The sequence below is a fragment of the Siniperca chuatsi genome, linkage group LG10, assembly GCF_020085105.1.
Source record: "Siniperca chuatsi isolate FFG_IHB_CAS linkage group LG10, ASM2008510v1, whole genome shotgun sequence".
Classification (NCBI taxonomy): Eukaryota; Metazoa; Chordata; class Actinopteri; order Centrarchiformes; family Sinipercidae; genus Siniperca; species Siniperca chuatsi.
In genome coordinates, this window is record NC_058051.1 from 4995680 (window position 1) to 5023583 (window position 27904).

The 27904-nt window shown below is 42.5% G+C and overlaps 1 protein-coding gene across 2 annotated transcripts; it reads left to right on the forward strand.

The window, feature by feature from the left end:
• Positions 1 to 20: 20 nt before the first annotated feature.
• On the forward strand, positions 21 to 23791 carry epha2b (eph receptor A2 b). 2 transcript variants are annotated; one of them, XM_044211265.1, is made up of 17 exons: positions 21 to 193; positions 928 to 1007; positions 2565 to 3213; positions 14007 to 14162; positions 14528 to 14887; positions 15034 to 15164; positions 15521 to 15692; positions 15792 to 15891; positions 16568 to 16623; positions 16719 to 16844; positions 17540 to 17737; positions 17848 to 17909; positions 18137 to 18346; positions 18484 to 18633; positions 18790 to 18983; positions 20277 to 20432; positions 21820 to 23791. In XM_044211265.1, exons 1-17 carry the CDS (start codon positions 22 to 24, stop codon positions 21926 to 21928), a joined length of 3081 nt encoding a protein of 1026 aa, XP_044067200.1. In that variant the 5' UTR covers position 21; the 3' UTR covers positions 21929 to 23791. The 2 variants fall into 2 exon arrangements, with proteins under 2 accessions (XP_044067200.1, XP_044067201.1); XM_044211266.1 differs by having other exon boundaries at positions 22 to 193; positions 17540 to 17725.
• The last annotated feature ends 4113 nt before the right edge of the window (positions 23792 to 27904 follow it).

Sequence of the window (27904 nt, forward strand, 5' to 3'; positions counted from 1 at the left end):
TGACGTGCTGGCCGTTTGTGAATGAGCTGCAGAGAGTTGCGCTCACCTCTCAGAGCAGAGTCCCAGCCAAGCCCAGGAGCGGAGAGAGAGGAAGGACAAGTTTTCCAAATGGATTTCTTTCGTGGAGTCAAACCATTATTATTTTCATATGTACTCATTAACGGCATATTAATTACATTACAGACTAAAGAAGGTGAGTTTATTTTGAAAATTATTTCCCAAAAGTTGATTGCCTTAAACTTTTTAAAGTTTATTGAAGTGAAGCACGCGTGCCATGCGGGCAACCTCCTTTAAGAAACTTTAAAACCTGGAAACACACGTTTTTAATTTTGTGACAGTCTTAAGTCGTATTTTATGAAAACGCTTTAATTGTATAAAACCTGTTTCTCGTTGAAGTCGTGTAGTTAATTACTAATAATCAATTGAGTGTATCCTGCATGTGGACACCAGCAGGTGGATTCTGGAGATCGTTTGTTGTGTGCAATTTGTTTCTGAAATGTATTAATCACATTGTAATCTTTTTTTTCCTTTGTATTCTTATGCATTTCTCTTGCCTTTTCAATTGTGCATACAGTGTTCTTTTTCTTTTTTTTACCCATTAGTTTGACGCAAGTATATCAAAGTCTATTTTTAGTTATTGCTAAGTAAAAAGTCTGCATGTGGCCAATAAAACTAACTCATAAGAGTTTTGAACAACCTTCTGTTTAAACTAAAGAAGGTGTTCGTTTTGTTGAATTAGATTGGTAATTACATCCTGTCAGATTTGGGGTAATTATGCAGCAAATTTTAAATCACTGTCTTTCGTAAATGTTTTTCCATTTGTAAATATCTGAGTTTGTTTGTTTTTAAGAAATAGAGGACAGATGATGTCCATCAAAATGTAAAGGTTTATTCTCATGTACTGACAGTGTTGTCATGTCTCCACAGAGGTGCTTTTGGATATGAAGGCAACAGGAGGTGAACTGGGCTGGTTGACATGGCCCGTAGATCAGGGAGACAAGCCCGGGGTGAGTATTGCTCCGGCTTCGGCTTCTCCTCCAGCTCCCACGTTTCCACTTGGAATTTGCCTTAGGATAAATCTGCATGGAGAAGGAAGGGCCCGGCTGAATTGAGAGCCTCCAGTGCAAAATATTTGACTTGTGTGGTTCAGTGGGCCTCATGTGTATACATGTCAGGTTTCTATAAAATCTGGCAGTTAGAGCCTAATAGTTGCTTGAGTATGGACATGAGAAGGAGTTGTAGGATCCTATCAGGGGTTGCCTGCAGAGCATGTCTGGGCTACACCAGAGCGTAGGCAGACAGAATAGCTGCTAGCTCTGAACTGGGAATACTTGTGGCTTCTTGCGGTTTCAAGGCTTCAGCTTCAGAATTGTATGTTAGAGAGCAATTAACTTTTAAAGCTTGCAGCATGTGGTACCTCTTTTTAGAGGGGGAGGGGTTTCAGATGGAGCCAATCAGTCAGAGCTACCTTTTCCTTAAACCAGGGTAAAATGTCTACGTTTAGAGATGCGTCTAGAGAATAGCTACATTATTACACCCAAATGCTGTGGTTATCTCTTCGCCAGTATAGGAGGTATGTGTGCCTTCTTCCACATCGCGGTTTCAAAGTAATTGACCAGTCAGGCTCATGCAGATTCACTGTAAATAGCCTCATTTCATGTGCTGATGACTCAAAGGCATGTGCAGGCGTGCTGTTCACAGTGGCTCACCCAACTTCTTCTAAGAGAGGTTTCACTGCTTAAATAATCACTTTGACACTTAAGTTTCACTTTTTGCACTAATAAGCATCAGGTGGTGTTTTATTTTTTTGAAGTTTGTTGGAAACCATTTTTATTGTACACACTTTCTCATGTAACTACCATCACTTATGATAATAATTATTTTTAGTTTTAAAGGCCCCTTATAAAAAATGTTCACCAGCTGTTTAATAGAGGTGTTGGTTCTACTGTTGTAGCCTACATCAAGTTTATACGCAGAGCCACACACTCAGCCAGCAAAGCACATTCCTTTAATTAATAGCACAGTGGCTACATGCAGCGAGCAAACCACAGGCTCTGCCCCTGTGAGGGCCAGTTGCTCCTCAACAGCCAAGGTTATGTTAAAACATGCTGTCAATTTTTTCAAAATATTTGTGGCATTTAGAATGCGAGCTGCAACACTATTTGGGGACAATGCCAACAGTAGCAACAGCCTGTGAAAGACTGAATTGCAAATAATTTGGTATCTTTGCTATGTCAGAAATGGTTTCTCACACAAGGTCCTTGAGGTTTGCTGCATTGTTATGCTGTAAAGGCTCATAAAGTGGAGTTCTCCGTGTTGCAGAAATGTATTAGGCCTATTGCTGTGAAGGATAGTTAAAATATTCAGGGGGAGTAATTAGCAACATGTAGAGCCATGGATTCCCCTACACACAGACTACAGTGGTTGAACCCTCATGTGAAGTGCTATGGTGCCCTTTTATTTTTCCTCCCTTATAGCCTTGGTTGAGCACAGTATGCTGAGGGTCTCCCCAGGGGTCAGTGTTCGTACCTCTAACCTTGTTGGTTTGTGTGGTTTTGTTCCAGTGGGAGGTCGTCCAGAGGACCCTGAACGGCTCTCAGTTCTATACCTACTCCGTCTGCAATGTTGGGGAACGTGAGCAGGACAACTGGCTGCGCACAACCTTCATCCAGCGGCGTCCATCGGCTTCGCGGGTTTTTGTTGAACTCCAGTTTATTGTACGCGACTGCAACTCTTTTGATGGCACCTCGCTGACCTGCAAGGAAACCTTCAACCTCTTCACGTCTGAGTCAGACGCAGACGTGGGCACTACCTTCCGCAAGGGCCAGTTTAAGAAAGTGGCCACCATAGCGCCTGACGAGATCACCAGCAAAAATGAACTGCGCATCAACACTGAGACGCGAGTGGTGGAGAACTTGTCTCGAAAAGGCTTCTACTTGGCTTTTCAAGACATCGGAGCCTGCGTCGCTCTTCTCTCTGTCAGGGTCTACTACAAAAGTTGCCCAGCCACAGTGCAGAGCCTTGCGTCGTTCCCTGAGACTGTGGCCGGAGGTGAGAACCAGGCGCTGAGGGAAGTAAGCGGGGTGTGCGTGAATAACGCCGTCAGCGAGGAGTTGCCTCGCATCTACTGCACTGTGGATGGCGAGTGGGTGGTACCAGTTGGACAGTGCCAGTGCAAACCAGGCTATGAAGAAGTTAAAGACGCGTGTCAAGGTAGGTCTTTCTGCCCCCAGGCACTTCACCCTATCTGGGTGTAAACCTGGGAAACAGTTCCCATGTGAGTGTGTTTTTGAAGCGACCATTTGGCATTAGTCACCATTTACCTTTATTTTAATTGCAATAGGTTGTAAAACAAGCCCATATGGCCATTATCATAGGTGTTATTATCATTGTTCAATGGAATTCTCCCTTTGGCTAACATGACTCCACTGCTATGGAAAGAATGCTTAGGCCTATTTGTACATGTCCTGGCATTACCCCTGACCTTGAACCAATACCTATAAAATTAGGAAATGTGCTTTTGCTTTCCAGATATGACTGTAAGATGTACAGTTCAGTGGAAAGGTTTGTACAAGCATTGCTAATTTGCTTGTGCTATAAAATGATACACCCCCTTGTGTCAGCAAGGCTCAAATTGGGCAGTTTTCAATCTGAAGGTGTTAAGAGCTCACATTCAGGTTGCACCTACATGTTGTAAACCCTAAATTAACACTACCACGTAGTTCTGAAAGAAATGTCTCCTAATTTAATTTTGTAGCACAAAACATTGTGTACAAATCTTCTTTATAGTGTTTTCTTTTAGTCACAGTCATGACTGACTTGAAACCACATATTTAAAAAGTTGTTTAATGAATGTTGAAGTCATGCTCAAACACTTCACCTTTCACAACTCTTCTCATAGTTCATAACTTACAGCCAGTTGCATCAGGTGATTTCCTGCTCTCTCATTATCATCTGTTCTCTTATCTTGATATGGGTGTGGTACATAGTCCAACCATAAATCAGTCTTTTGACTTTGTAGTTATGGCATAAGTCCTGTAAAGAAGGCTTTTATTGTTGTGGGAAGGGCTGTCAGGGTGCTGAAAGTGATCAAAGAAGCCGGAGGGCTACTGTACTGTGATGGATTAGCATCTTCAAGGCTGGTGGAGGGTAAACGGGAGAAGGCAGGAGGAAACTCCTGAGCCTCCGTTACTTTGTTCATCTCAAGCATCACAGAATACATAGACCCACCTCTTGTGAGCGGGTATGCCGACTACATGTTCCCCTGTCTGTCACCGCATCCATCTCTCCCTCTTCCCCCTCTGTTTTCACAAATTTACTGAGCCTCAACTTTGGGGTGTATTGTGTGGCTCCAGCAAGTGTATGTGAACATACAACACAGGTTGGCATGCAAGGGCCTGTTGAGATTTGTTCCATGACAGAACACCTAAAGACTCCCATCAGCCCCAAATACTCCTCCTCCGCCGCTTTTTCTGGAACTCGTTTGTACACACACACACACACACACACACACACACACACACACACACACACACACACACACATGCATGGCTTGAAACACACACACACACACACAGGTATGAATATCCTTAATCACACTCTGGAACACACACCTTGGACTACTGTTGTAAATCCACATGCAGCCTGCTTATAATAGATTTGCTTTTCCACTTAGTTTCCCTCCCATTGGCAACAAACCGATAAAAGTGATGAGGTTTTCTGTCAGTACATCATTTTTAGCTGCGGGAAAGTGCCAGGTAAGATGATTAGGGAGGACGAGGAGGAGGAGAGGCAGGAAGGAATGAAAGAAAAGTCATACAAAAGTGACAGAGAGGTTGTGTTTAGTGGAGGGGTGTGATTTTAAAATAGAGAGAGGTGAGGAATGGAATGTAAAGGTAGGAGAACAATGAAGCGCTGTATTTCCCTGCGAGTCCGGAGGAACCCACCTCCACCTCCACCTCCTCTCCCCCTTGCTTGGTACATTCCTGATCAGTTTGCCGAGGAGGAGCCTCCCAACATTACTCCAGACCTGTGGAATTCCCAGGGGGGGAAGAGCAGCTCCTGGTCAAGCCCTCACAAAAAAATTACTAAACAAAGAAAAACCAGTCAAATAAGAGATTGGAAGACGCATGAGGGCAGTTGTAGATGAAGGTGGAAATGAATCACAGTGCAGTGCGGGGCCAAGATGAATGGTTCGAAGGGCTTTAAGTGGAATCTCATACAGACACACTGTTAATCATTCTCCCCACTTCTTTCCTGTGCTGCGTACTGTTCGGGGAGAAACCACAAAACTTCAATTGTGGTGTTTTTTCTTACTTAGGTTGAAAGTTTCCATGTTCAGTGATGTGTTCACTCAGTTTTATGACTCCTCGGCCCTGTGGGACCTGTTAAAGTAGAAATCTGTGACTTTATCTGGTTTTTGTCTCCGTCTCCTCATCAGCACTTACCGCTGTGGTGTTTTTGGCTTTGAGATCACTCGTCCGTCAAACTGTGTTTCTATGATCTTTTTTCCTTAAACTTTCTGTTAAAGCTTTTTGTAGGTGGCGTGTGGTGCCCTTCTCTTGGTGCCCGTCATTGCTCATGTTAAATGCAGAGTCCTTCTTTCTGACAAACAAACTAAAGATAAAACACATCGCTTCCTGTGCCGCAGAGGAATGCAGAGTGTTTAGAGCAGCAAATGTAAAAGCTTTCATGAACTGGTTGTAAATCATATCACACAGGCACAAAACGAGCTTTTGTTTTTTATGAAAGCATTACAGAGACTACTATAAAAGAGAATTATTTTGTCTCTTAAAATATATAACATAGTGTCAATTATAAAATGAATCGTAGCATAGAGTAAGCACATTGAAAGCTGCTCTCAGGAATTATGTTTATTACCACAATCCTCACAAGACCGATGAAGGCCTGATAAAGACTGAAACTTGTTGTGACTGTTGTGTTTTTTATCAAATGAATTACTTTCTTGTCTATACTCATTTTGTTATTTATTTGCTTTTATTCTCCTCTACTCTCTATTACTGATTCACCAGCTTATACAGCACTAAAACTTTGTATTATTATTATTTTTCATTCAAATGAAATGCAGCAATAATAAAAATCTTTCTCTGGTGAAAGAAGCATTCAAATCTTTTACTTAAGTATCAAAAGTTTACCTTAGTGAAGATTATTATCAGTAAATTATACTTAAAATATAATATAAACTATTATAATATAATATAAAGTTAAAACTACTCATGCAGAATTGTTCCTATCAGAGTGTTAAATATAGGCTATTCTATTATTGGATTATTATTACTGATGAATTAACATATTAGCAGCATTTTGATGTCGTGGTGAGGTGGAGATCATTTTGTATACTGATAATTTAATCTATACCAATACATCATATTTATATTGGTTGTATGCATTTTGTATGAAAAACCTTAATCTGAATAGTAACTACTGTACTGAAATGTAGTACAGTAGGAGCACAAAGCAGCATGAAATGGAAAGTACCCCAAAGCTATACTTACTCTAAGCACAGTACAAGTCATTTTCCATGACTGAAATTTGTTAACAAAAAATACATATTCAGTAAATAACAATAATAACAAACATGGTGGAAGCAGCTTCCAGTGTGTGGGCTCACTTGGCATCAGATCGGGATGACGTGGTTTCAATCTCCCTAGTGAGAAAATAAACACTTTTTTTTTCAATTCTGGGAAAAAAACGTAACTTTTTGGCAATTAAGTGCTTGACTTTTAAATCGACAGCAGCGCTGTGCGTTTCCACTTGTGACTCACTGTTGACACTGACACAGTTTTCCTCCGTTGCCTATCACGCCCTTCCTTACCCATAATCCTCCCTGGCACAATAGAACTGCATACCATGTGTCACCCCACAAAGGACCACAGGCTGCCCCGGCTGGTCCTCAGGATTGTGTTTAATCGTTCAGGTCCACACCTCATCAGCCGCTCTAAAGCCTCAATAAATAAGACTTAATCCCACATCATGGTTTCCACACGGCCGTATTTAAAAAGGGAGACACAATGTGGAATATTTGGACTGCTGAGGGCATTTTTGGTGTCTTGGTGTAAATGCCGTCTTGGTGGAACAACTGTCCACTGAGTTCCAGTTAAGTTATTATTCCTCTCGCCAAAGAGGTTCCAGTAAACCATTTTCTCTCTTCCCCCTGCTTCCCTTTCTGTCCTGTCCTGTCTCCAAACTCATCCTCAGCTGATGTAACAAACAGTTGGTGACTAAGTTGTAGTTGTGTGACTGTGCGCTGTGGTGAGTGATTTGTATGGGTAGTAATTGACTTGGGTGTGTTTTTGCTTTTTAAGTTAAGTAACTACTAGTTCTGCATGCTTTTTTGCCTTTGTGTAAGCTCTTTTGCCGTCCTCTACCTCTCCCCACATCCTGCCTGTCCCTGAAGAGTCTTTCTATTTTAGCCTCAATCTTTCGCCTCTCATCTTGTATTTATTTGATAGTTTCTTATCTCAACACATAATGCCTATCACCATTTTACAGTACTTAATGCAATTTACTTAAGAGACGTACACTGCCGCAAGCTGTCCTAAGTATAACAAACTGACAAACAAAACATTTTTCCTTTGTGTGTTGTGTTCTTGCTATCTGTGAAATCACAGAGCGACTGTTATTTTTGGCTGTTGTGCAGGTCATGAATATGACACCAATAGAGTTTAAACATCCCGTTTCACACGGCCCTGATGAGACTATTTAGACTGTGTACAGTTCTTTCTCACTGGTAAATACATTTCTCCACGACTGACTCGTAAAGATAAATAGAGGCTAAATTTGAACAATGCTGCCAATCAGATAGTTTTCAGTGGAGAAGGAGAGAAAAACAACTGTCCTCCATAGTGCTCCAGGCATAGACATTTAGTGAAGGTGAAATGTAAACTTTAGCTGTCAGTTTTTGTTTTCGTTGGTAAACTTTATGATGGAAGTTAGGATTTGGAATGCTGATTGTTCACTTGGAAATACATCCTACAGAACGCTAGAGATCAAGTGTTTCATGGCCAATAGTTTTTAAATCTGCTCGTACCTGGAGCCAACTGGTTCATCATAATCACCCCAACCTTTTAAGACCAAAGTCTTGCAATTTCAGTTTATCTGATGGCGAGTATACAAAGAGACGTAAACACAGCACCTCACGTCACACATCTCAGGGATTTTATTTAGTTGGTTTACAGTGGATTCACATAATGAAATCATCTTATTCCTGCAGGATAATCCCCACATTGAAATTTTCTGCTCTGCCGAATTCCCTTGGCTCTTGGTCCCTGTAGCCAGTCTCAGAAATAAATAAAAAGTCGACTTATCGGACAACTCTGCTAATTTAGATGTGCTGTCTGGATATAGCCTCTCTTTTTCTTCCTTGGCTCTCGAAAGCCACCGTGATTACTTTGAATTTGTAGATTCCTCAGATCTCGTGCCAAGGTAACGTCTGCCTAGTGGGCTGAACTTGAGGGAGTTGGTTAGATAATGGGGGGACTCTGAAGGCACTTTCAAGTGGTGTCATGCACTGTCTTGTTGGGCCACGTTTGGAGTAAACAGAACACTGGCAATTACTGCGAACAAGATGACAGGAAATGTAGCAAAGAGATCTGGTGGCCCTTATGGATCTTTAATGTGGATTAGAGCAAATCATACTGTTGTGGTTTAAAAAGTGTCATCAGTGTGATGGTTGAGCATTATATCAGATATGTTACCTTTGGATGTACTATGCACAGACAATAATGACAATTTTTGCTGGATCGTTTACAGTGAAGACAGACATGCTAATGAGAACCCACAGATGTGTTTTATTGTTAGCATATAGCAATAATGGCGGATAAAAAATGTGATGGCTAGATGTCTTATCACAAAATGAGTTTAAAGCTGCATTAATTGATTTATTTATCTATTTTTTGTTACTTGACAACACAACATCTCAGATATTATCACCCTATAAAGTTGATATGGCGAACTTGTTAGCAAACAATAACATTAGCTCATTTACACATCCAACGACACAAAGCAAAATATGCATTCATTTGGAGTTTTGTTTCTGGTCGCCTGATGAACATAAGTCCAATATTAAATATTTCAGCTCTGGTTTGCCCTTCATCAAAAACATGATTAACTAGATACTACTGATATGAGTGAAAAGAGGCTAACGAGTTACATAGAGCTGATTGAAACTGCTTAAATATTGGTTAGTGTAGCCTGGTGTTGGTTTCTTCAAATTTTAAGCAAAAAGTAATTATTTAGTTTTTCATCAACCAATTAATTGTGTTTAAATGTCTCCTAATTTAAATTCTAAATGTCTGCCATTAGTCAAATAACTGAGCCTCAGCAATTCTTGGCTTTTTAGTGTGTGTTGGTTGTGGTGGGGAAGTTGGGACATATTTCCTCTTGGTGACATTCCTGAGCCTGGAGGCTGTGTGTATGTATGTGTGTGTGTGTGTGTGTTGTGGTGGGGGAGTCCAGAGCAATGTGAAGCACATTGTATTGTACTGCTGGTGTGTGAGGTCAGCACTTTCCTTCCCCCATGTCAGTCAGTCATCCCCCCAGCACAACACACCACCCACCCACCCTTCATCGCTAGGACGAGCCTGCAGCGGAAACCGGAGGTCATCTAATCCCTCGGTGACTCCCCGACCCGTTGGCTCAGGGCTTTCCATTGTTGCTCCGTGCTGAGCGGCCTCGCTCAGCCACTTTCGATTTTGTTGTCCTGCCTGATAAGTCATTTTGTTTATTGGTGCATTTGGTCCCATTTTGGCCCCTTCCCCTAACCAGGAAGCAGACGATTGTCAGCATCCAGTGTGTGACCTGTTGGCTCAGCGTGGTCTAGTGAAATGGTGTTGTGTTTGCCATCTGGCTGTCTGAATGTGACCAGCAACATGGAGAAATGTGGCCAAATGTCCATGACTATGGTCCAGCTGAGGCGTCTGGAAGCTGTCTTTGACTTTCAGGTCAGCCAGGATTGGTTTCTTCAAAGTATCTGCTTTACTTTAGACCATGTTGAGTATGTTTTGTGCCTCTTTGACTTCAGGTTTCACTCCCTGTATCCCTCCTCCTGTTGGTGAGCCTGAGTGGACAGAAGGAGTGAGAGGAGAAAGGGGATCAGGGAATTTATTGTGTTAGTTAACAACCCTAGATGAAAGCCTGAGTGCAATTGTAAAACAGATGTAATGCCCTTACAGCTGCTCCATTGGTCAGCTAATCCTTTTGACTAATGTCCCCCCACCATCCCACACGCACACACTTCCATCAGCCCCTACACCTTTACTGCCCCCTGCTCCCCCCTCCCCTTTTCTACCTCAGTGACCCCTGGCTCATGTTACCGGCTCACCTCCCCCATCAAAGACCCCCATTGTTCCACCACAACCCGACTCCCCCAAAATGCTAATGACATGTTGTCACCCTGCATACAAACAAAATGACATGACATATTGCAATTACGGGTCTGACCAACTCAGGAATGAAAATAGGGGGGTGAGGAGGAGAAGTGAGGTAGATGAGGGTACAGACAAAGTGAGGACTTACATGCCTCCAGATATATTTGGTGAGCTGCCCTGATAAAGATCTTGATATTATTTCTTATGGATTTATTTTTCCAAGATGTTTTTTTGTTCACTGGCTATACTTCTGAATTTAACCTCGTTTCTCATGAGACAAGCCATCGTCTGCTGCTGCAACTCTTTCACCCCCCTCCTCCTCACTGCAAGCATGTGTTTGTTTTACTTGGCCACTGACTCCCTGTAAGCCATGGACAGTTTAACTCACAACTACCCTGAGGCAGACATGACCTTTCTGCCTTTTAAAAGCCCAGCTTCGGACTCGATTGTGGGGGCCCCCCTACCACTTACTCCTCCAGTCCTGAGGGTGATTCCTGTTGTCAAGCCACCATGTTACCCATTCATCCATCTATGCGACCACGCATTCATCACTGTCGCCATCTCATCCATCTTTACTTCTGCCGACAAACCGGGGGGCCCATGGGGGCTCCCACTCCAGTGCCACTCGGGCTCCCAGAATGTAACAGGCCCCTGCACTCACTCTCAGTAAACAAACACAGAGCCACTCAAGGCGCATGGGGCCTCTCAAATGACAAACAGTTCCTTGCTCTGTCGCAATAGGGAGGGAAAAAATGGCCGGTCTAAGTTTGTCAACCCAGAAGAGGCTGAGAGACTTTTGTTTATAAGAGGGAAAGCGTTCATCTCAGGAGGCCCCCCTTGAGTTTAGTGCTCGCATTCATGACGGGTCAACACATTTTGGCTTCCTTTTCAGTTATTATTCTGTCTCAGGACTCTGGTAGTCTCAGCGCTAGTTCTTCATTTGGTCACGCTCCCCTGTGTTTCCATGCTTTGATTGGCTGCTTTAGGAAGGAAGGCTGCATCAGTCTCACACTTCCTGCTTCCTGTTGTGTCCAGCAACAATCCAAAGTCCCCGTCCACCCACTCCATGGAACCAAGAAGTTTCCTTTCACCGGACTTTGCTCTATTGTCGAGGAATCCTCTTGTTAAACACCTCAGCAGAGAGTCATCTAGTTTCATATACTGTGACTCATGTGTGCAAGATACACAAACTCATTCACCTTTTAATGGAGAACTGGGCTGAAACTGAAGCTGCAGTGAAGGCACTCTGCTACAGTGCTCCTGTTGGGTGGTGTGCACTGGAATGCATCTTGATTATAGAGGCGGCTAACAGTGTAAGGCCATCATCTCTGCAGACCTGACCACAATGCATTGCAGCCTGCACTGTAGCGCCAAAAAGAGGCTAGTCCTCCTCTGTTCAGTTGCCATGTGGCATTTCGGCTATTCCCATCTGCAATACTTGTGTGTGTGTATGTTTTTTCTTTCAGCACTTGAATGGCATGGCATTCTCCTTGCCTGCTGGTCAGTGGTGAATAGCAATGTTAATGGGTTAGCTGGGAGCCTTTTTAGTGAGGACTGGGAGGAGAGAAAGGAGGGGAGGAAGGAATTTGGGGATTACGAGGAGGAGAGGTAGGGGTATGAATTCGGGTTTGAGGCAGCAGCTGTTCCCCCTTCTCAATGGAAGAGTTTGCCCTGGCCTGTCTCTTTTCTTTCTCCCCTCTTTTCTTCAGTCCTCAGCAGGATACAGTATTCCTCTCTTTCTTTCTCGAACCTTCTGTTCCTTCATAGCACCTCTCTTCAGCCTCGCCCAACCTCTGCCTCATTCACGTTAATGAGTAGCAGTGGCTGTTAGTGAAACAGCTGGCCAAGACAGAGAGGAGATGCTGTCTTGAGGGGAGGATTGAGTTACATGCAAGCCCATTTGACAAACTTACAAATTCTTCTCATGCTGAGTATGTTTCTTTCCACCATTGTCGTCAGTTAATACACACCTCTTCACAGCAGCTCTGCCGCAACTTGGTGAACCGCAATAATAGAAAAAGCTGAATGGAGTCGAAGAGAAACCCATGGTCAATCGACTAAATCCCCTTGATATGACTTAAATGGAGCGGGAGCCGTTTGCTTTCCGTCTTGTGTGTGGTCACTTGTGGCTTCCAAATGAACTTCATTCAAATGAACCGCAGTGAAAAGCAGCCATGGACTGAGACAGTATCTCTGAGTGAATCTGATATTGTCTTTGTCCTTGGCTCTGCTTTTCTACTCCCCTCTGTTGGAATCTGACATCGAAACTGTTTGCCTTTGACTTAATGTTTCATTGCTTTGCCCCGGTCACTGGTATGAACTTTAATCTCTTGCACATGCTTAATTCCCATTGACTATCATGTCCCCTTTCTACCTTGTCTGATCTCTCTCTTGCCATACACTTATTCATTTCCATTCTTTTTTTTCTTTCTCTCTTGCGTCTTTCTCTGTTGTCCTTTGGCCTACATGTTGACTCTCATTTGCGTTGTCCTCATCTTATGACATCTCTCATGAGCTATTTAAACGCTCCAGGCAAACGACTTGGAAGGAAGGAAGGAGATATATGTGCATGTTTATATATGTGTGTGTGTGTGTGTGTGTGTGTGTGGCTGAATTGCCTTGGCAGAGGGACATGAACAGGTGACAGGCAGTGGACATAATCCCTTTTCTGATGTCAAGATTTAACCATGTGTCCACGGGTGTGCTTTGCATACATGTATGTGTATTTTGTGCATACATATGGGTGTGGGTGCATGTGTGCAGTGCATACATGAACGTGTGTGTGTGTGTGTGGATGAATGTGTGATGGTGTGAGGAGTAAGCAGCAGCCGTTGGAATGCTCTTTCAGAGTTAAAGGAGGGGGCTGTCTCATTTTCACTCTCCTTTATGGCGCGCTCTGTCCAAAATTTCACACCGTATTAAGTTCATATTTCACCACCGCTACGCACAGCTGGATCCTCTACCTGTATTTCTTTATTCTGAGTTGGACGTGTGAAATTATGTGTCATCTTATCTAGGTGATACAGTTTCAAAAGTCTGCATGTGGGTTTCTGAAAGAAAAATATAATCGACTGTTGAGTGCAAACGGATGCTCTGCTTTGGGCTGTTTTACTTCTATTTCTTGGCGCTTTCCTAATTCAGTTGCCTTTATTTCTGACTGACTTACTGTTGTGGAATGTCGGATGACTGGTTGTGTTTGTTGAGAGAGAGAGACAGTAAGAAAGCAGCATCAGAGGGGGGGTTGGTGGTTGAAACAGTAAAGAGTAGGAGTGCCGGCTAAGCAGGGACTCTGCGTTTTTGTTTCAGGGTTGGGCTCATGTGAGAAGCGTCTTAACTGGTGTGTTTTGATGAGTAGAGTAGAGAACACTGCGCAGAGTCTTGCCTCTGTTTTCCCTTCCATATCTCACTTGTCTAAATCTGACCTGTAGCCTTGACATAAAAACGTGTCCACTCCACCTTGCTGTACTTCAAGGTGAAAAGTTCACAGCATTACTGATCTTTCAAAGCGGTTTGAATGATCTGGAGGAACTGGCTATGCACTGTGTCGTATGGAATGTTGTCTGAAGTCACTATTGTCCTTGTTCACCTGCTCATGCAAATGTCTCTTTGTGTTTGCAGAATGTCAGCCTGGCTTCTTCAAAGCCACAGCATCCGCTGACAAGTGTGAGCCATGTCCTGCTAACACCCAGAGGCTGGATTCTGGGGCTTTGTTTTGTCCCTGCATGGATGACTTCTACCGGGCCCCAACTGACCCCCCTACTGGACCCTGCTCAGGTAACGAGTCCCCTTGATCTCTAATGAGAACCTTGCAATAAGAATGTTTTGAAATATCCGCTGTCAGTGAGCTGCCAAGTAATTTCCATCTGTCTTCACAAAGTGACTTTTGTTTGAAGCCTACAGGATGTGCAGGGAGTACATTTTCTTTTCTTGTTGTACTTGTTTTCCCTGCACACATTAGTGTGTTGTTTAAAGCACCATGGTTTCTGATCTCATGAAAGAGGTGAGAGTTTTGAATCTCACATCTAAGAAGCACATTCTAACGTTACTGTCATGTCAGAAAGGAATCCACCACATTTTGTTTCCTGTGGTTCTCTTCTTCCCTGTTTCTATCTAACATCCCATGTCCTCGTGTTCATCAGGCCTCCCCTCTGCCCCACGAGACCTTGTGGCCACCACCACCCAGCTCTCTGCAGGAAAACTCCTCCTCTCTTGGAGCCCGCCTGAAGACACCGGAGGTCGAGCCGACATCACCTACAGCATTGATTGCCAGCGCTGCGAGGGCATTGTGTGCCAGACCTGTGGAGAGAAAATTCGCTATGAGCCAGCCAGCGCGGGCCTGACTGACACCAAGGTTTCAGTGAGCGAGTTGGACGCTCACCTCAACTACACCTTCACAGTGGAGGCACATAGCGGTGTGTCGCTGTTCGCTAGTCAGGCAGCGCCCCGGGCTAATAGACCACCATCCACCAGTGCTCTGACTACATCTCTGCACTACACAGGTGTGTGCTGCTGATATGAGGCAGTGGAGTGATGCTATCTGTGAGGCAGTGACAGCTCTGCAAGTCGAATCGTGCTGCAGGAGTGAGATGAAATGAGGTTTTCACATCCCACAGATACTGAAGTATTCTCTACCCTCTGTCCACAGATCCCCCCAAGATTACCACGATGCGACTGGTTGAGAGGACCACCACCAGCTTGTCCCTTTCCTGGGACATATCCCCCCGACCACGAGTCCAGCCACAGCCCATACGCTATGAACTTACCTACCGCAAGAAGGTGCGTCACTCTTGTTTATTCTCCTGCCGTGTGTTAAAATTAAACAGGTAAACAAAATATTTTTAATTTATTTTGCTTCTAAGATATTTAATTTAAATAACATAATAGACAGGCATTATTTTAAGCTCAGAGCTCCTGATCTGATGATCATGAACTAAACATACATTTCATCAGCAAAAACTTCAAGGAGACACAGTAGTGTTACGTGTTACAGGAAAGAGAAGTCGCCACCATAAATGTCTAAATTTATCTCACTAAAATGAATGCTACAATTGAATCTGTGGCCTCCATCTTCAACAGTAACACTGGTTCTTTTTATAGAATTTCGTCCTGACCTTTCTTCTTCTGTTTCCCAGGATGATAACCTGGATGTGACTACCTACATCGTGCTCATACTTGAGAAGAATTTTGTACAGATCCACAATCTGGCCCCGGGCACAGCCTACCTGTTCAGGGTGCAGGCCCTCAGCAGCGATGGTAGCCCTGGAGGCTCTAGCATGGAGGAACAGTTTGAGACCTTGCCTGAAGGTACAGAGGAGAACCACCATGGTAAAAGTTTCACAAGCTTTGTTCAAGAATGGGATTCCTCTGATGTGTGTCAATGTTTTCTTTACTTGCCTTTTCTAGAACTCCTTACTCAAAATAACACAGCAGTCATCTTCGGCGCAGCAGTTGGAGGAGCGGCCATGTTGTTCATAGTCGTTGTGGTCCTGTTCCTACGCAGACGGTCAGTAACCGCCCCCCACTTTCTGTCCTATTAATCAGTCAGAATGCACCCTCCTCCACTGGCTTCCTTTCTCATTCTTCTGCCTTTCCTTTGTGGGGCCTCCGAATGGCCTTTGCATTCAGTCTCTCCTCACCTCTCTCTTTCTCTCTTCCTTTAGCCAACTTTCTCTTTATCTGGATCTGTGTCCCAGCACTCACTAGGGAAGAATTTGCGTTGAATGCTCCTTGTCATTGCTCAGTAGTTATATTCTAGGGAGTGTTGCGGCCTTTGAAAGGAAATTGGTCCGGGGTGGTACATTGTTGGTGATAAGAGGCGCTTGGTTCTTTCTGTACCAGACCGCAGGCACTTTGTAAAGGTGACCTAGGCCTGTACTGTAGCAGACTGTAGTTCGTCTGTCCACCTCCCTCCCGCCTGGTTGTCTGTCTTTCAGTCTTTAAATCAGCTTGGCAAACACAGTCTATCGTCAGCCTGTATCAAAGGGCCGCTTCTGTATGAATGGACGCATTGCACTAGTGTCGGAATCCTTTTGAAAGCCTTAGAACGTCTTGAAAAATGGTTACAAAGGTTGCTATGTGCTATTGATATTAAAGCAGGCAAATGATATAAAGACAAAAGTCCATTTGTTCTTTGAAAGTGGGATATTAATTTGCAGAGGGGTTTTTATTTTTTTATTCAGGAAAAGAAACTCACACACCAGACAAGGACCAGAGGACACCTACTTCTCCAGCTCAGGTAGACAAAAAATCAATCTCATCTCTTTATTTCACTTTATTCAATTTATTTTATTAATTTGTTAACCTACAACAATTTTCTTTATTTTCTCACAGAGCAACTGAAACCTCTGAAGACCTACGTAGATCCACATACATACGAGGACCCCAACACAGCCATCATGAAGTTTGCAACTGAAATCCACCCCAGCCACATAACCAAACAGAAAGTCATTGGAGCTGGTGAGTGACAACTCTGCTGAGACAATGTGCTGTGGGGCTTAACTCCGAAATGTTGAAAGATTTTTTCAGTCCCTAAATTCGCTGTTTGTATTGTGCATTTTCCACATCTTAACAGGCTGACTGACAGTGGTTACTTTAGTGAGATTAACGTCTATCTGGCTGAGTTCTCACACAACAAGTTGAGACATTTTGTTGTGTGGCAACTCTTGGCTGTGGGATCTATGTGTTTTGGCTCAAGTTGACATGAACAATTACACAAAAGAAAGTGTTGCAGAAACAGTATTTTGGAAGGATATCAGAGCACCCTCCTGGGCCCTGCCCAGATCTTTCATGATAGTTTATTTTAAATGCGACCACCTCTACACTTTGAACCTATAGTCTTTATTCAAGATACACCCCCTCATCAGTTCCCATGACCGTGCCCCCCCCACCCTTTCTCCTCATGTGACAGCTGATTCCCATGCTTCCACACCACAGGCTATCTACCAATTATATAACATACTGTAGGCTCTCTCTCAACACTCAGCCAGAACACACCTCTCTGAGAGAGCCTCAGGCAAAACAGCCTCTCTTCCAAAGACTTCCTTATTTTTACTCTGCTGCACCGCAAGAAACCAGAGAAAACGTATCAAACACATATTCATTTGATATCCCTTTTCTAAATCAATTGTCCCATTGATGTTGTTTTTCTCCAGGGGAGTTCGGTGAGGTGTACCGCGGTATTCTGAAGGTGCCGGGGAGGAAAGAGGTGGCGGTGGCTATCAAGACGTTGAAGCCGGGCTACACAGAGAAACAGAGGCAGGACTTTCTAAGTGAGGCCTCCATCATGGGACAGTTTTCCCACCAGAACATCATTCGACTGGAGGGTGTGGTCACCAAATGTAAGGACTTCTGTGAGTTTTTTTTTTTTTTTTTTTTTTTTTTTTTGAACTTTTCTCACAATTCTCTTGCCTGTTTTTGGTCAGTCCGGGCAAGTAATTTGTTCTTTTTTGTGCGTGTGCAGTCAAACATGCCATGATTGTGACTGAATACATGGAGAATGGAGCACTGGACAGGTACCTAAGGGTAAGTCCACCACATACCATTTTTGCAGATGGAAATGTATCTGCTACGACTATTGCCACAGTAATGATACACAGTATTTGCAAACAGGAAAACTTTCTATATGTATCTATGTTTCTGGGCCCTAATATCTGTTTTATCATTTTGTACTGTACTATCATGTCTATGTTTCTTTTTTTTTTGGGGTCACACAAAACTAAAATAGATCTGTGTTCATTTTCTCCCATCAGGACCACGATGGAGAGTTTGCCTCCTTTCAGCTGGTGGGCATGCTGCGTGGCATTGCTGCAGGCATGAAGTACCTCTCTGATATGAGCTACGTCCACCGCGACCTAGCTGCCCGCAACATCCTTGTCAACAACACCCTGGAGTGTAAAGTGTCAGACTTCGGCCTCTCCAGGGTGCTAGAGGACGACCCTGAGGGGACATACACAACAAGTGTAAGTAGATATGGGACTTCCTGTTAGCTTTAAGCAAAAAATATTCGCCTCAATCCGATCATTGCAAGGTGCAGCGTTGGTTTTTAGATTCTTGAGTCCTTTTTTATCTCTAACGTGAAGCTATTTTTCCTGAACAGGGAGGTAAGATCCCCATTCGCTGGACAGCTCCAGAGGCAATAGCATACAGGAAGTTCACCTCAGCTAGCGATGTGTGGAGTTTTGGCATCGTCATGTGGGAGGTCATGGCCTTTGGCGAAAGGCCTTACTGGGACATGAGTAACCATGAGGTAAGTTTCAGTGTTACAGCAAGTTCACAGATCGCACTCTTTTCTGAGGTTTTGCTTTTTTTATGTTAAAAGATAAATTTAGAAATGTCAACACAGATTTGAAGAAACCTACCAGTGAGAGAAGATCTGATTATTCACCTGAAAAACTTCTTGCAGGTGATGAAGGCTATCAATGAGGCTTTTAGACTGCCGGCGCCGATGGACTGTCCCTCAACCGTTTACCAGCTGATGCTGCAGTGCTGGCTCCAGGATCGCTCCAAGAGGCCGCGATTTGGAGACATCGTCAGCCTGCTGGACAAGCTGCTGCGGAGCCCAGACTCTCTGAAGACCATTGCAGACTTTGACCCACGGTAAGATTTATTTACATACCAGACTAAGGGCTTGAAATGCATATTTTTCCAGTGCTAACACTTCAGTAGCTGCCACTATCAGCAACCAGTTCTTGGAAACATCCCTGTGACCAAAACTACTTCTAATATAAATTCCATTTTTAGTCTCACTTCTGCTAACTCCTTTTGTACTATTCCAGTTTCTCTTCTGGTTGATGTTATTTACTTATGTAGCATAAAACCCTGATAATAAGCACCCAAAATCTTGTGGTCTCCTCTGAGAAGTGCTCTGTAAGCCTAAAAAGAAACAACAGGTTTTTTTTTTTATAGTGGTCACATTCTGCTTTGCAGCAGCCAGAGCTGTGGATTTAAGTCACAAAACTGAAGACTTAAGACTTGACAGGAAAAACATTCTATTCTTATGTTTTCATGTAAAAATCCCGGAGCAATAAAAACTAAATAAGACCATACACCTTGAATATTTAATTATTAGACCTGTGCATTGAAGGACTTGGTCTAAGCTATGTAAAAACACTATTAACAACTCTGACAGGAACAGTAAAATGTCATTTTAAAGGTCAGCATTCAGAGACCAAGACAGGACTTCATACTCATGCTTGTTTTTTGTTTTTTTAATATATTACCTTTTTACAAAAGATGACAGTAGAGATAGAGACAAGAAAAGGGGGTATGACATGCAGGCTGGAATCAAACCAGGGACATTGTGGCAATCTGGTATCGTCTCTTCCACACCCTAGACTTGTCTCACTTGACTTGAGACTTGACATGGACTTGTTTCGACTGACTTGAGACTTGACTTTTGCCTGTCTCAACTGTCTGGATACTAGACCTGGACCCGCTTCAAAACACTTTAAAACAGGTCTGGCAGCAGCTCCCCATTTATTTTAAGTTAAATAGGGGCTGGGTGTTTAGGGTAGTTTGGGAAAGAAAGGGGAATAGCTTTAAGATGTTCTACTTAAACCATTAAAAGGACATACTGACACCTTGCCTGCCAGGCTAATGAAAGAAATGTGTGTACACTCCTGGCAGGGGATTACTAAAGCTCTGTTGTATGTGATTGTGTGCATGAATGCGTATTTTCCCTTTTGTGAGGGAGCACTAAAGCCAGAAACGGTGAGAAAGGACAAAAGGCTGTCGTGCTCATATCTTAATCAGCTCTTACCCTTACTGCTCCAACTGGTTTTTATCACTAACAGGTTTCCTGAACAGTAATTACAGTCCTCAGTCATCCGCCTGTGTTGTGGGTAAAGGCTGTTGATTATTATCATTTGGATCTACTTTTCTTTCTTGTAGCGTATCCATCCGTCTGCCCAGCACCAGCGGCTCGGACGGTTCCCCCTTCAGGTCGGTTTCTGAGTGGCTGGAGTCTATCAAGATGAGTCAGTACAGTGAGAACTTCAACTGCGCTGGGGTTGTCACCATGGATCAGGTCCTGCAGATGAAGAACGAGTAAGTGGGACATGATTTCAGATTTGGTGACACAACATAATGGTTTTAATTCATGGCAAATTATGCCATGAATTAAAACCAGCATATTGCACATGGATTGTTTCCTCCCAAGATGAAGTCTGTTATAGACTTCCCCCTAGTAGTTTATGTATTTGTTTTCCTAAAAATGTTGCTATTTAATAGCCAGCAGAATAGTTTGCGCACAATATAATCTCCAACCTCAGTTACAACTTGAGAAATGTTTGAGATGGAAAAAGTAATGGAGGGAAGGAGAAGGAGTGGGCTCATTTGTGGTAGGCTGGTGGTGGTGGCTTGTGGTTGCTGCAGTCCTTATTCTTTTTTCCTCCCTCCATTCTTTCTCTCAACCCTCCCTTCACCCACACACACTAGCTGCACAGCCCCGAAAACCACCAGTTTTGCCTGTTAAGGGCAAAGGCCTTTTGTGGCTTCTTCAACATTAAAGGGGGGAAGGAAGAGGAGAGAATAGCCTGTGGAGCAGGAGCAACTAGCGGAGATTAAGGAACTGAAATAGATGGACGAGGTTTGAAGCCCCATATTCGGCACATTTGTACTTCCAGAAAGATTGAAGAGGTGCGCTCAGAATGTACCCCCTGAACTTATCACAGGGTAATTGAAGGCAATTGGATCTTCTCAGATGTGTAGGAGCAGTAAGGGGGCAATTTAATGAAATGGACTCTTTTGGAAAAAAAGGCTTAGTGAAGTACATAATAAGGTTGTTTTGGGGCAATAATGAGGGCCAGAGCTTTTCCTAACCACATGCCCCCCCCCGCACACACACACATCCTCTGCCATGGTATACGTATCTCAGTTGGTCTTGCTTGTGATTTTGGAAGATGGGTAGACTGTACAGCAGACTAGAAACCCTTTTGAAGTATTTGTCATACAGAATGGTGTGATTTCATGGCACCATGTTTCCATCTCAGGGCATCTGGTAGCACTCTTGGAAAACCAGCAGTTATTTACGACCCACCCTCAGCTTGCCAGACAAGTGATTCATGGTCAACAGGGAGAATCCTCGTTAAGTAATTAAGGCTGTAATTAAGGCTTTGGCTTTGGACTGCTGTGTTGCAGGGCTTTTGCAGGTTTGCATCAAATGCTCGTGAAGAGCGAAACCGCCAGTATTATCCTTTAATGTTGAAGATAAATTGAAACCTCGGTAGATTACTAACTTGGAACACACCCCAGCTTGCTGTACTGGTTCTGCGATCAAGCTAGACATGAATGGCTGGCATTTCGTCATGTTGGATGGGTGAGTGATTACTACAAGGCTTGAGAGGCAGGAAGTGTGCGTGAAAAGTGTTGGAACAGCCAAAGTGTAATTCAATGTGCAGCTCCTCTTATATCCTGTCATGTCTTTCTTTTACAGAGATATTAAGAACATTGGGGTGAGGCTGCCTGGCCATTTGAAAAGAATTGCCTACAGCATCTTGGGTTTAAAGGACCAGACCAGCACCCTGAGCGTGTTTGCGGTGTGATCCTGACAACAAAGGGAATTAAATTCGGGCACTGAAGCAGGCAGCCCTTTGAACTCTAAGCTGAGCTGGAGCGAAACTGCAGGGACGGCTTTGGACGGCAGGACCAAGAGAACTGTGCCATCCTTTGGGGCCGACTATATCAGACTGACTTACTGTACATTTTTGATTGCTTCATCTTCATTCACACGGGAATTGAACAAATATACAACAGTAGATGTATCAAGTAGACTGTATATTTAGATATCTATTTTTATTATCCATGTCTTATATAGATACAATTCATTGCTCATACATTTTTTTCTTCATTTCACATTCTTGCTTCATAAAAATCAACAATCAAGCCAGAACGGCTTCAACTTTACAAAATTGCACCCTGACCTTGTAGCATCCAGTATCAAACAAACAAGGGAAGCACAGTAAGTGTGATAGGATGAGAGCAGTGGAGTCCAGTCCTGGCTCAGGTTGTGGTTGGTGCAGACCCGCATGGCGTCTCCCTTTAATGGGCACTTTGGTCCATTTCCTGTTAGGCCAGTAAGGTTGGCGTGTTGAGAGGGCTGAAATGAGCTTGAGTTGGCCCAAAATTAAAGACGGTGTTGCTTAGGTGTATAAACACAGATGGACCTGGTGTTGTTTCTGGCCTTCTACTGGTTCCGTGCAGAAATTAAGCTATAATTATAGAAGTGATGTTGTATGAAAAAAAAAAATAGATATATATGAGGTACTCTGTGTGTACAGATTAACTTTTTTTGTTTCTTTGTGTTTGGGCAATTACCAAAAACATTGGATTTAAAACTTATAATGTAGCACTTGGATCAAGAATCTCATTGTCTTGGTTTGTCTCAGAATTGCAAGAAAAAGGCGATCACACAAAATCCTGAACAAAAAGAGATGGTATCGAAGTGAGAAATTGTGTGAATGAAATAAGTTTCAATTAGAATGCAATACATCTGTTTGTAGCACGGCAGTAATGAAGAGGAAGAGGGTGAAGTTTGCCAAAATGCAAATGCCCCGGAAAAAAAAAAGATTTAATGATGATGAGTCTTGTTGTGGTTGAGATGATTTCATACTAAATAATAATTTGGTTTGCAATTTCAATGTGTCATTTAGTTTTGTAGAGCTATACAAATATTCATTCATATTTTTGTTGGTTTGAGTAACATGTTGACGGGATGAAACTATATGCTTTGACAATTAAGTGCTCGACTCGTTCCAGACATTCGAAGACATTTTAAAGTGCCTGTTTGTGGAACATTAGCGGGAGTTTGCTTCTATCTGTTTTAATGAAGCAGCTCTTCAGTGTAGTGGGAAGTGTATAGTGGACAGTTTTCCCAGTGCTCTTAATTGATGACTGCAAATCATTGTGTTACTGATGTACACCTTCCTTTACTTGAATATTTACTTTATTGTCTAATGTATCTATGATTCTGTTGTAGCTGATAGATCCATCTTTGGAAAAGGGATTATTTTGTTATTACTCTGGTTTACTGGTTGCAATTACATTTTGTACATTTTGTATGATTTCACTCTTTACCATATTACCAAACTGATTATTTTTCTAAGTTCCCATCACTTTTCAAAACAATGTCTCCTACTTTTGCTGCCTTTCCAAACATTTTGAGAGTTCATTCATCAAAGAGCAAACTCCTTCCTTTTTGCCTATTGTTTTATACTGTATTTAATAGCCTATTTATTTTTTACTTTTATTTATTTATGCTGATAAACACTGAGCTGGGATTATAATTGAAGGTTGTTCTCTCATTCTCAATAATAAAAAAGCTCTAATGTCCCTCCTTTTATTCCTGAATTATTCAAACCTGAGTTTGCCTTCATTGCATTTGTGCAGCAATAAAGTCTTGAATTGAATTTGGCAGAGCCTGCTGTATGATTGACACAAAACAGAGCAGAGGAATTTGTTTTAAACGGTGCCAGGATGTTTATACTTCCACCTGGATATCCTTATAATGCTTCTGGATGGTTTCATTCCAGAGTTGGAACCTGTAATAAACATGTGAGTGCTTCATTACCTGCAGGGGGGAAACTGATGTCCAGACATAAACATGCACGTACACACACACACACACACACACACACACACACATAAAAGCACAAAACACACATCAACATTTCTCTGTCAGCAATTACTACATTTTATTAGATTTATATTCTCTCATCAAATCAACCAGTTATTAAACCGCGAGATAAAAGTAAAGTTGAAAATCTCAAATTTAGCTCTGATATTTGGATTTATTAAACAGATCACACTGTGATTGCATTTGATTACTCTTGCCTTGGGAAATGACCCGCGGTGACCCACATTTTCTCCCTCTCTTCTGTTCCGTTACAATCGAAGTTGGACGTCTTGCCTTCCTACTTTATTTCCTGAAGAGGAAACTAAGGACAAGAAATTAGACATTTTTCAAGATAAGTTGTCTGACAATATTATGGCTTCATACACCTCATACATAGCATGTCTTCAATATAATACTTTAATGTTTTTCACATGCTCATAATCCTTAATGCCTAAATGCTGTTTCAGCATTGCATGAACACAAATCTATCAACACACTTGTGTGATAAATGGTTAAACATGTGACTTTGAGATATAGAATTACACTTGCAGTTATGAATATTTTATAGGTAGAATAGGTTACCAAATATGACATAGCATATTCTGTTGAATGAGGAGTGTTTTACAAGAGTGTTTTAAAAAGATATTCCCGTTTTACATTCTTACAAATTTCATGTTTTTTGCCAAAATAGGCATTTTTCACAGCAGACATTTTGACTAGTCAAAACTACACAAATAAGGACCCATATTGTAATAAACTGGAATTATCCTTTAAATCTCATGGATTACGCCTGGAGTATGGGATGTGTTAGCAGTCAGTCCAACCCAGATCCCTAAACTTAGCCACAGAAGAACCCGTAAACAAACTTGATGTAACGCACACTCTCATTACCTACAGTAGTGTAGTTGTTTTCCCAACATTAAACTAGAGGTCAGAGGTCGGAAATATTATTTGGGAACTTCCAATGTCTGACCTTGAATGGAATGCAGCATAGCAATGGGAAAGAAGGAGAGTGTGTAAATCTCAGCATCAAATGTTGCTATATCGGCATGTTGCATCAGTTAGCTTTTCTGATTGCAAGACTCAAACCTGCTGAGGACATAAATGCTAAAATGTAAATGTTCACGGCAGAGAATTCAGCGAGTCCAAACATGCCCCATACTCACTTTGTGCTTCACCTTGACAGATCCATTTTGCCTTATCTCACTCACTCTGACCTTGCAGTGGCAGGGAAGTCCCTGGCGCCACACATTTGGAAAATTATCAGCTTTGGTTGATTGATACAAGTGACACAGCCTTAAATGCATTCCTGAGATAAGACCCACACACAAGAAAGAGGAATGTCAATATTTAGGTATTGAATTAATCTGCGGGTCAACAGAGAAGTAGCAAGAACAAGCCCAGTGCAGATGGAGCATGGGAACTTGGATTTGACACTTACTCCCTTATGAGTCTTTGTCCTTGACTTCCAGCTGGCTGTGTGTTCTTGCCTCTGTTAAACCAATAGGATGCCTAGAAATAGTTCTGGCTTTGTGTGGTGACTGTAAATTGAGAAAGTCTTCCACTGTTTTCCATCTCCTTCCATCCATACCCTCAGTGTTTCACAGCGTGGTGGATTTTTTTTCTCTTCCTTCCATCTACGATGGAAAAAGAGGAGCAGAGCCACACCGTTTAGCTGCTGACTGTACTCTTTGGATTTATGCAAATCCACGTCTGAGTGCGCCCAAACTGACTGCTGGAGGAGTTTGGTTTATGTCCCTGTCCTCGGCTGTAATGTGATTATCCTCGCTCTGCAGGGGTTGAATGTGTGGAAGTTTGTGTCTTGTCATTAGGACTGTAAATGACAGGGATGCATGGAGAGACAGAGAAAGAGCGGGGGGGAGAGTTAGGCCTGGTGGTGAGGGTGGGGGTGGAGGGGGTTAGCTGGAGATTTGAGCCATACCAGGGCTTTAACTGCAGGCCACAATAGTATGTGTGGTGATTGTGTTGAAGGCTTGGCGTTCAGGGTCCAAGCCTACCCCTGTGGACTGTTGTGTGTGGGGGCCGCGGCTTTTGCTTTTCAGAGCTTTTCTCCTCCTTTTTGTGGCTCGTTAGATGTCTTTGTTCTCAGTGCGAAGGTCAATTTGAAAAGAAACAAGGAAGAAGGAAAACATTACCATGGCACTGTTCATGTATAACCTCTCCCTATACCGCCAACCTTCCATTTTTTTGTTTGTTTTGTGTTCTCCTGGCAGCTCTCAGTGTCATGCGCGGATTTGAAAACCGGCAACGCTGAGGAATTTACATCCTCGCTAATTTTAGCAATGGGTTCCTGACCAGAAAACACATCCTCCAATTTCTGTCTATATTGGTCTTCCTGCGTCTTTCCGCTGCTGTTTCTCTCACCAGCACTCCAGGGCTTTTGCAGATTATTCTGCTCCCTAAATCTCCTCCAAGCCCCTCAATTTTCCTATTTTCACTGCACTCCCAACTAAAAGAGTTTATAAGTCCTGATCCAAGATTACACTCTGAATTCTCCAAAGCTCCGCTCCTCTCCAGGTTTAATCTATGTAAAAACAGACTAAGCTGCTGGAACAAAATGCTTTAATGAACTCATTTAATAACATAGTAAGGAGCAAATAATTATTAACAGCATCTAGCATTAGCCAAACTGTGCTGCTGAGATCTGTTTGATGTCAGCACAAGGCAACGTGAGGGGGAGTGGAGACCAGAAACACAAGCCGCTGTTGACATAAGCCTTGTCTTTCTGCAGACTCTTTGTATATTTTGAAACGGCGGCCTAATTCACTCCATATTCCTGCTAATGACAGTGCTGATGTCACTCAACACATACGTTCTCAGAGATTCATATTTACAAGAGCCTATAAAAATCTTGGGGCTGCTGTTCCAAAGTTTTCAAGAAGGTTTTGTCAAGGACAGAATCATCAAATTGGACCAGCAGAGACCAGAGATTTTTGCCCTTTAGGGGACAAAGTTCCATTGAAGTCTGCACAAACGGAAAGCTAACAACATATTTTATTGTATTTTATTTTATTTTGTTTAACTTTTATTTAGACATGGTAGGTTATCTGAACTTATTGTGTGTGTTTTTTTTTTGCAGCGACACAGTTAACAGTCACACTGAGAAATACAATAAGACAACATGACAAAATAATGGACAATAAACTAGATGCAGGCTCAAATAAAGCAGTTACAGGCAGGTAGTCTACAAGATGACCACAAAAACTAGCAGACTTACTTGCTCAGTACAGTAACTCAGAGATGCTGGTTCTAGGTGACAGGGGGGCTGCTTCTGGTTAGCAAATGACTCAAATAGTCTAAAAGAGATGTGTGACAATCTTAATCTGTCACAGCTAATTGATGAGCTGACCAGACCTAATTTAAAGGATCCTTCAAAATCAACATTGATAGATTTGATTCTGTCCAATAGTAGGGACAAATTTACTGTTTCTGGAGTTTTTGCGCTTGGCCTTAGTGACCACTGTCCTCTAGCCTGCATCAGAAGTACTAAACTGGAAAGATCAAGCTCTAGGATTTTTATTAAAATAAATTTTAATATGCTCAATGTCCTGCGTGCAAATACTAAATTTGGGAAAACTGCTTTTGGTTTTGGTGCTGCACACACTTGGAACATTTTACAACACACACTAAAACTCAACACAGTTGTATCTATAGGTCAATTTAAAAGCATGATTACAAACTACTCCGCACTTGAATGTATTTTTTTTTAACTATACTCTGTTGCTGTGTGTTTGTTTGTTTTCTCGTCACTTATTTTTTGTGTGCATTTATTCTGTTTTGTACTCTCAACGTCATTGAAAATGAGGGCATGCTCTCAATGATTCCTCGAGATTTAAATAAAGGTTGAATGAATGAATGAAAATGAAAATGGTCTATGTAACCGCAA

Coding starts and splice junctions, on each gene's coding strand:
- epha2b (XM_044211265.1), top strand. CDS start 22: ATGAGCTGCAGAGAGTTGCGCTCACCTCTCAGAGCAGAGTCCCAGCCA. Junction 16,624..16,718: donor CACCTACTTCTCCAGCTCAG/GTAGACAAAAAA, acceptor ATTTTCTCACAG/AGCAACTGAAACCTCTGAAG. Junction 20,433..21,819: donor GTCCTGCAGATGAAGAACGA/GTAAGTGGGACA, acceptor TTTCTTTTACAG/AGATATTAAGAACATTGGGG.